The sequence below is a fragment of the Talpa occidentalis genome, unplaced genomic scaffold (assembly GCF_014898055.3).
Source record: "Talpa occidentalis isolate TD23 unplaced genomic scaffold, MPIMG_talOcc4v2.1 talOcc4.7, whole genome shotgun sequence".
NCBI classification, from domain to species: domain Eukaryota; kingdom Metazoa; phylum Chordata; class Mammalia; order Eulipotyphla; family Talpidae; genus Talpa; species Talpa occidentalis.
The window spans coordinates 9,339,099-9,348,756 of record NW_023605083.1 but is presented as its reverse complement, the minus strand read 5'-3'; the positions used below and the strand labels follow the sequence as shown (position 1 = coordinate 9,348,756).

Here is a 9,658-nt window from a genome sequence, read left to right as displayed (position 1 = left end):
GCTGTGAAGCTGTCCACAGCCTCTGCAGTGCGGGTTCGAGTCCCGGCTGGCCAGGGAGATCCCCACATGGTGTGGCAGACCTCTTCTGTGTCGCCCACTGCGCTGTCTCTAGTGAATTCTCTCACCCTCCCACACCTCTGGCCTGTACCCCAGTTCTTGTATAAATAAATAAACCTTTAAAAAAAAAAGGTAACCTCCTTTGCTACATTTGGTTGTGCACTAAATTTCAGAGTAGCAAGGCTGCTCTGATGAATATATTCTGTATTGAGTCCATCTGCCACCACATCCTCCAATATTAGTCTGGTGACTCAGCAACTCAGAATGACAAGCAAAAAATCAATGCTATCTATTTTCCCTTTTCTCCTCCCATTCTACCTACATAGCTGTAGTCCCCAATATAATGTGCATGGGAACTGGACCCCAAGACAGCTCAAAAACAGCACATCCATGCTGTTCACCCAAAAGTAGACACACATTCTTCTGGCAAGACCAAGGTATTGAGCCAGCATCAACAAATAAAAGGATAAAAGTGAAAGTTCAAGTAAGAGTGAAAGGTAGAGGAATGAAGAAGCTACAAACCAAGAAACAGAGGTGAGTGTGAGAGAGAAAAAAGATCTTCTTAATGTTGCCTCCTTCCCTCCCCCCATACAGGTGTATTTCAACTTTGCTAAAGTTTAGTCAGTAGATCCTCAGCTCTAACCACACTTTCATGGACTCTACTGCCTATAAAGAACTCTTCCTCATGCTACAGTGTGGGGTGGGGGTGAGAATGGCCAAGTCAAATTAGCGAGAAGAAACATGTGAAGACTCTCGTTTGTGAGTGAGAACAATTGCCCTCCCTTAAAGACTGGCTTCTTCAGCACACTGAACCAAAAATGATTTTGTAAATAAGAACCATTCAGTGTTAGGAGAGGTCCACTCTCATTATTCCTCACCAAATGTTTCAGGAACAAATATCTAACTTATAGTTCTCTTCCTATTATTTCAACGGAGCATCAGTTGTAATTTTAAATCTTTAAAACAACAAACATGTTAATTCAAACTCACCTCCAAAGATTAGGAAGAAAGAGAAGCACTTGGCCTTTAAATCTTCAGAAGAGTATTTAATGACAGGTTCAGCCTGTTTAATGACAGGCCTAGCACCACACCCCGTTTTATTATGTTTCATTATTGCTGCATAAATGTCCTTTATTATTCATGATAAATAAAAGTTAAATACATGTCGAGATGGGCTTAAATAGGTAAGAGTGCAAACAAAAATATACTCTACAAAGTGTCACGAAACTGGGATCTCAGATTTAATATATGTAAAATCTTACATATACCAGGTTGCCATATTAATCATAAACATAATCCAAAAATGAAAAGAGTAAAAAGCACAACCAAAACAGGATTCTCAAGATTTTTCACTGAGACTGATTTTGACTGATTCAAATAGGAAGACACACCCAAGATGTGAAACTAATGAAGTTCACGTACCGCCTGGGGATGAATTTAACCTGCATGACAGGTGCAGCGCTGTCAGTTTCAGACATCTAAAGGGACACGGAGTTATTTTAAATGCCTTTCTCTTAGTCATTTGAATACACAGGGGACGACTAACGCCTCCAGAGTGAAACCAGTTGGCCCGGGGGCTGAAGGAATAGAAGTCCTCTGCTCCGCCTGCTGGAGGGAGGGAATTCAGACCGAGTGCATTGATTCAATATTCCAAAACTTACGCTTTGCTGGACGCTCAGCAAACCCGGGTGTAGCTTGCCTGGGGGTTGACGCATGCGTCCTAGCACCGTGTGGGCTGGCTCCCCACCCCCTGCTCCCGGTCCTGTGACGTTACTGCGGATTTGGCCTTCCCCGCCCCTACAACGGGACGTGCCCGCACAAGCCTGCAACCAGGGGCGGTGCCTAAGGGGGTGGGGAGAGCTCAGCCGGACAGCCCAGCTGAAAACTGCTTCACTCCCGCCGACTCTCCACTCTCGAGAGCAGTAACTCTGCAGTGAGGACGCTGCAGGGAGCACTCTGCAGGGAGCACTCTGCAGCACCCGGCACTCTTCCGCGGGAGGAGCAGCGGCTGCACTGGGTTGCAACCCTACCCGGGAGCGAGCCGGCGCGTCCTCTGCTTCGCGCTGCCAGGAAAAGTCCATTTTTACCACCAACTCTTGGGCCACCTCACCGGCCCTCCAGCCGCAGGAGAACCAAGAGGACCGGAGCGGAGCTGGGCTCTGAGCTCTCCCCGCTGAAGGGTGAGCGCCCCATGCAAAGTGGGGAAAGAGGATCTTGCAAAACACGGGGCCGAGGTGGATTGTTCAGTCCAGTTTGCGTCTGGGGACTGCGGAATGCGCGAGGAGAGCAAGGTCATGCTCGCTGATGGCGCCGGCGATGGGGGCCTGTCCAGTGCCGCCGCGCGCGGGCAAGTGGAGACCGTGAGACAGCTCCTGGAAGCCGGTGCGGATCCCAACCGAGTCAACCGTTTCGGGAGGCGCCCCATACAGGTACCAGGGGCGCCGGGGCCTCGCCGGCAGGGGGCGCACGTCGCGGGGTGCGGCCTGGGTCGGTCTCGGCTGGTACGGAGAGGGCCAGCTTGGGGGACCCTCGCTGGAGATGTGGTGATGAAACAGAAACAGGTTTTCACCTACCAAAAACTCTAATGAAAGAGATTGTCAAGCGCACTGGTTGACATTGTGGTTTTCCTCTTACTGGGGGCGAGGGAGACGCCTGTATTTTCTCTCTCTCTCTTGATCAGAGATGCAAAAGTTAGATTCAGTTGAAGACGAAAGAAGGAAAAGAGAGGTTATTGAGAAAAAATGTTTTTGTCTTGCCTCTTTGTCTACTTTCGACGATAGAGATAATTAGCTTACATGTTGCACAATCCGGGTTGGGTTTAAGGACTCAGACAAATCCATAGCGCGCGCGCACACACACACACACACACACACACACGCACACACACACACACAAATCACCGTGAATGTTAAAGCTGCTATACAAAAGTCTCTGTATTCTTTCCTCATAAAGGCGAATTGAATGCAAAGACATAAAACAGGATACCTCAGCAGAAGTATTTAGTTCCTTTTATGTTAGTAATCTCTTGATTGTTACACAAGGAAAAATATGCTATAGATTTTTATTGTTTAATTACACTGAATGCTTGGATTATAAAAGCGTCCCTGCAGCAACTTTAGGTCTTTTTAAATGATGAAGGATCTTCATAATTAGCCTCTGCAGTGTTAAAATACATGCATTCAATATGTTTAACTATTAACCCCACTCCAGTTAGTACAGATATATTTTTTAATTCTTTTACAATACCAGGTATTGTTTTTTTATGTCTTACTGTTAACTGTTATGGCCATAAGACTCCTTCCAGAGTCAAGCTATTATTAAGGAATCTTGTTGATGTGTAGAATATAAGGAAAGTATATGTTCATTCCTTTTCAATTTTTAGAAAATTGTTTTAAGAAATGACGGATAGTTGAAAATGAGAAAAATAGAGTTAAATGACTCTTAAGGATCTCACATTATATCGGTTGTAAAAAGTTGTATTTATAATTTTAATTCACCATTTTCTGAGATGTTAAGAACTACTTTCCTGTATATATGAAGTACCCCTTATATCAGTTGTGGAAATAACATATCATGACTTTTCAGAGAAGAAATAGATGTTTCATACATATTAGGAAAAATATTGTATTTTAATTACATGGTACATTTTAAAACACATAAACTCACAAGAACAAATAACGCCATTTTGGACATTCAGTTATTGAAAAATGTTTTATTTTTAAGATAAGAAAGTAAATGCTTGCATAATATACATGCATACAAACAGAAGCTATAGGATTACTGCTCCAAAGCATCCTTTTTCTAAGTTGCTCTGATTTGACTAACATCCAAGCTCTTTTTTTGTATATTAAAATATTTACTATTTAACATGTACAATGTAAATATAATATTTACATGACATTAAATATATCACCCCATAAACTTTAACCCTTACCTATAACATTAACTTAAAATCTTAAAAATGGTGAACTATTCATTAAAAACAAATCACGTTTCACCTTATAATGCTATTAGTGACTGTATTTACTCTTCTCTCTGCCTCCAATTGTGGCTCAGATTATTAGACCATATTCCGTTTACCAGGAATACTGCTCTGATTTGACTAACATCCAAGCTCTTTTTTTGTATATTAAAATATTTACTATTTAACATGTACAATGTAAATATAATATTATATGACATTAAATATATCACCCCATAAACTTTAACCCTTACCTATAACATTAACTTAAAATCTCAAAAATGGTGAACTATTCATTAAAAACAAATCATGTTTCACCTTATAATGCTATTAGTGACTATTTACTCTTTTTCTCTGCCTCCAATTGTGGCTCAGATTATTAGACTATATTCCGTTTACCAGGAACCACATGATAGTAAAAAGCAAAAACTTTCCACAGTGACTTACTCTGAGAACTAAGCGAAGTAAACCTTTTCTTAAGCTTAGCTTTTTCTTATTTTCTCCTCTAAAGTATTACTCTTAACTTTTGAAAAAAATCAGCTGACTGCCTATTAAATTTTTCTAATCTGGGATTAATGGGGGGAGGGAGCAAGCAAAATAATGTAAGACTTTAAAAGCCTTTAAATACTATCGCTAAATAAACAAAAAATGATTTCCATGTTTCAATAGAAATAACCTCACCCACCCACAATAACAATTAGAATTTTATCACCAGGTCTTTCTTGTCTCTGCACATTTGGGGTTAAAATAGAACTATACAATTGGGGCGAGTAGAGTATACAATTATACAATGAGGGCCAAGAAGAGGCACTGATACTGCATCAGTGAAGGAAACCACCACACTCGTGAAGCTTTCGGGTGCCCCTGAATAGGTGGGCACTCCAGGAACAGGTCCTTCTTTAAAATGGCTCAGATCCTGCCTACGCCTATTTCTTGCTGCCCCCACCCAAACCTTGAGCACTCCAATCGCTCTCTCTCTCTGCCAGGTCATGATGATGGGCAGCGTCCGCGTGGCCGAGCTGCTGCTGCTCCACGGTGCGGATCCCAACTGCGCCGACCCGGCCACCCTCACCCGACCCGTGCACGACGCTGCCCGGGAGGGCTTCCTGGACACGCTGGTGGCGCTGCGCCAGGCGGGCGCGCGCCTGGATGTGCGAGACGCCTGGGACCGCTTGCCGGTGGACCTGGCTGAGGAGCGTGGCCACCACGCCATCGCCCGATACCTGCAGGCAGCTACGGGAGACTGACCTTGGGTGTAATCGCAGCCAAAGGACTTTTCTTTTTCTCCCCAGTTCCCCACCCCAACTTAGGTAAATGGAGGCTGCAAAGGTGGAGCAGCAGAAAGCCCAAAAGCCCTCCTGAGCTACTCCACTTCCAGCAAGACGGGAATGCATTTTCCTTTTCTTTTTTTTCTAACTGGATCCCTCCCTTGACTCATTGTGAAACCAAATGAGGAAAGGTGGAACAAATGGATTTCCAGCGAGATTTCGGAGCGAAATGTGAAGTTTCCAAGCGTCCTTTAACTTTTCTTGGTTTTCTGGCGGTAAGTGAAGGTGAAGTCCGAGAACAAGCGGGTGCATCAGGTCATTGTGCCTAGAGTCTTCACACTGGTGAAGCTGCGGGCGGAGGTGGGGCAGGCAGTTTGCCTCGCTGACTTTGAAGGAGCGCCCTCCCCAAACCCCCATTTCAGGCATTAGGCTCCTACTAAGGAAAACCTGAAGACTGAGGACCAGACATCAGTGACTGTTGACGTGGGTGTCTGTAGGAGCCCAAACTTTTAAATGCTGCGCAGTTACGCTGCATGCAGACTGATTACTGGGAGCCCTGGAGACTCGCGCCCAGCTCCACCGCATAGTGAGAGAAAGAGAAGATTCCGGAATCACCACGCCTAATTTGCAGGCATATTATGAAATTTCTGGTCAGGATGACGCCCAACAGGTCTCCGAAGGAACTGGGCACTGGTTCTTGCTATTTGTTACTCAGCGGAGGTGAGATTCCTGTGGTTCCAGGCATCTGTGCACAGAATGAAGGTGAATAGTAGCCAAACAACTGTAGCGTTAAATTGATTGCTGCGTCTAAATGCAATAAGATACAGAAACAACTCTGTGAATTGCCACTTGAAAAGATTTTGAGATAGTGTGTACTTCTGAGTTCTTCAGTAATAGTCTTACTTAATGGGGTGACTTAAAACAACAAAGTAACTCTTGGCCCTTAGAAAGGAGAGGTGGAGGAACTTCAGTTCTTAAATGATGCTGCAGCACAGTGGCAAACTCTTAGTACAAACACCTAGAATATTTTCATCCTTAAACTATTTATTTCTTCGTTAAATTTTCTGTTTCCTTTGTTAGAGTGTCTCAGGGGATCAAACTATGAAATAGTTAAATCTTTTAGGGATTGGTGCACTTGCCCAGTAAAATTCCTTGGGATAGTTCCCAAAGGGTTGCTGAGCAGAGTAGACTGAGTACAAAACTGTTGAAAATATCTGATGATGGCTTGTGGAATGTCTTAATATCTGCTGAAACTAAAGGCACACTGCTCTGCAATTAAATTTCCAGTGCTGCTTGATTCATTACAACTTTGGAACTGATAATTCAATGCTTTAAAAAAAAAAAGTTTGGAGTCCAAGATGTTGATAACTTAGATTAAAAATGTGTGTTCATGGATTTCCCACTAACTCCTGAGAAATGTTAAAAACTCAAAGGGTTTCACTTCTAACACTCTCTGTAATAATTGTAGTGATACCAACAACAATTTATAAAAACTGCTTACACCTATACCATATCTTTAGGTAGGTAGGTAGATGATTGATTGATAGATAGATAGATAGATAGATAACTGAGAGATTTGCAAGAAGGGATTCCTTTCAGCTAAATAAACAAATCTTCTCCATCAATTCTTTACTCCCCAAATAAATACATTAGTGCTCCAAAGCTTATAGATTAGTTTGGTTTCCCATTGTACCATTCTCTTCTTCAAAATTATTGATGGATATAAAGTCAACTGATTTTTTTTTTTAAATAGAAACATGAAGGACTCCCTTATAAGTTTCTAGGGGACTTTTTCTTTCTATAATATCTAGTAAATCTAAACAAATTGTTTTAAATCTATTTTAAAATGTTGACCGTGTAGAGAATAACCTCCTAAAGAAAGGCCTAAAAATACTTTGGAATGAATATAATGCAATCCCCATTTTCAAATTCAATTCTCGTTATCACATGAGCTCCCAATCATTATTGGCTACAAGAATAGTACTTCTAAAATGTATGGTTTTTGTAACTACTAAGAAGCATTCTCTGTAAAAATCAAGTCATCCCTTAAAATCTTACATTTGATTTGTGGAATCTCTTATTTTGTCTTCTAAGTTTCAAGATTTGCTAATTACATAAAGCTGTGTATTGAAAAATAATATCTTGAAATAAATATATGAAATATGGATTTCATTCTTACAAAGAAAGTGTGGGTTCTGGTGGCAATGTGACATTAAAAACTAAAACTACAAAATGTGGCTGTGACATTTCGTATAATCCTCTGTATATCACTAACCTCCATTAAATAAAATGAAACTGGAAGTGGGTGTCTTCAAAGCAAATGGAGGCAAAGGGAGCTGTTAACTGATAATGCTGAACAGCAAGAGAGAAGTGAGAACCAGTATGCACCAGGAAAGGGCAGGGATGAGACTCTTAAATAGGCATTTTTTTCCATTTAAGTTTTTATAATTAGGTTCTTTTGATTTTTTATTTTTCTCTACATTTCTACATAGAGCATGAAATTAAAAAACTGCTCATAACTACAATGGAGAAGAGAATTAAAAAGATTATTATTATTATTCCAAAGATTAATTTGTTGTTACTAAATTTACTGCATTGTTTACCTTTGTGAATACGAGAATTCAGGGTTTGGGAGGAAATGTGGTTGTGGAGCTTAGAGTAACATATGACATTTTTTGCTTTAGGCATGTTTTTAAATATATAAAGCAAAGCCACAACATTTTTGAAAATCAGTTACCAGCTGGTACACTGAAATGGTAATTTATTAATAGATGTACAAGTAAATTCCTGCAAACAAATATATCTACTGTACATATACACGAATCCTGCTTCTGCCTCTAATGTGGAATTATAGGAAAATACACAAATTCACTTCTGTGCCTAAAAAGATAAGCAGTGTTTTATGAATCCTAGATGACATTCATTCCAAAAAGATCTTCAAGTGAAATAAATTCAGAATTCACTAATTTATTAACTTGGCCTCATTTTTATATTTCCTTTTACAGCCAAATATGAAAAGCCAAGAATGACTTACTACGAAAGCAAAATCTACTTAAAATTTCCTGTGCTCCAAAAACGAAAATTAGTAATTTTATATCTAAGGAAACAAGTTTTTAAAAGGAGAGCTGAAAGATTCATAAAATCCCAATAGTTTTGGGAAAGTGTGTATCTAGGAATGTTTTTATGCTATTTTATTTCTGTATTGTGGCAAAAATAATATAGTAGCCAGGATCAAATAATTCATCTTATAAAGCTCTATAACTGACCATTAGTGAATAAATACTACTCTAACATAGATTTACATTGCAGTTCTATCTTGCCTATCCTTTATGGGAATGTAAAAACAAACTACTTCTATAACATGTAATAGTCAGTGGTGATTTTTTTTTTTTTACCACTTCTATAATTACCTATTAAATTTTTAAAAAAACAAAAGGTATGCCTATTTTCCTGTTATACTTTACCAGTAGTTATTTTGTTTTTGTTTTTATAATAGAGTATAACTTTTCCAATGTTCAATACATTGTCACTCTACCAAAACTAGAGCAAATAGAAATAATGATCTACAAAAATAATAGAAGCCATCTCAGGAAGCACTTTGAGACTTGGTGACTTCCTTCCAAAGCAAATGCAAAAGCCAGTGTCATTCTAACTACAGTGATCTGCTTTCAGACTAGCCAATTAATGAAGAATTCTATGTCACTGAAATGTGTACATGCCAGCCATTTCAGGAGGCAGAGCATGAGATGCAAGGAAGCAACAAAAAGAATAAGAGGAATATGCTCCTGTTTTGTTGAAGACGGGTAATTGTTCAACAGAATTAGTAACATGAAACCAGAACAAACTGTATATTGTCTACATGCAGATGGGGCTTGTAAAAATTTTCCCCTACCTTCTTGATTATCTATAAAATTTCTCTCAAGCTCAGTTATAACAAATGAGATTATTCCTTATTTGCCTCTTGAATCCCCTAGCCAGATTTTAATATCATTCCTTGCATAAGGAAAAAAAAATTATAAAAAATAATAATTTATATAGTATCCCCTTATTAAATTTGCTTTGGAAAATTTGCAAAAAAATGCAAAGGAAAATTTGCTTTGAAGCCAGTGCTGCTAATAAACTCTAAAAACTAGCACGGATTACATATTAAGTATAAAAATATAAATAGCATTAATGTGGAAACTAAACACCCAACTTTAATTTATTGATTTGAAGTTTGAAAACCAAACCAAAGATTTTGCTGGGGGAGCAGGGTGGAGAAATAACTTTGAGAGATGTATTAAGATGATAGGCCAACTGTCTCACAGCCATTACATATCTACATTATACTGGAAGTTTACAAAGGAGCCCAAACACCTATTAGTCCTCTTCC

General features: G+C 39.7%; 1 protein-coding gene across 1 annotated transcript; it reads left to right on the top strand.

Moving 5' to 3' along the window:
* The first annotated feature begins 1,884 nt into the window (after nucleotides 1–1,884).
* LOC119232261 (cyclin-dependent kinase 4 inhibitor B-like) lies at nucleotides 1,885–5,300 on the top strand. Its single transcript, XM_037494231.1, has 2 exons — nucleotides 1,885–2,486; nucleotides 5,005–5,300. Exons 1-2 carry the CDS (start codon nucleotides 2,331–2,333, stop codon nucleotides 5,263–5,265), a joined length of 417 nt encoding a protein of 138 aa, XP_037350128.1. The 5' UTR covers nucleotides 1,885–2,330; the 3' UTR covers nucleotides 5,266–5,300.
* Nucleotides 5,301–9,658: the final 4,358 nt, after the last annotated feature.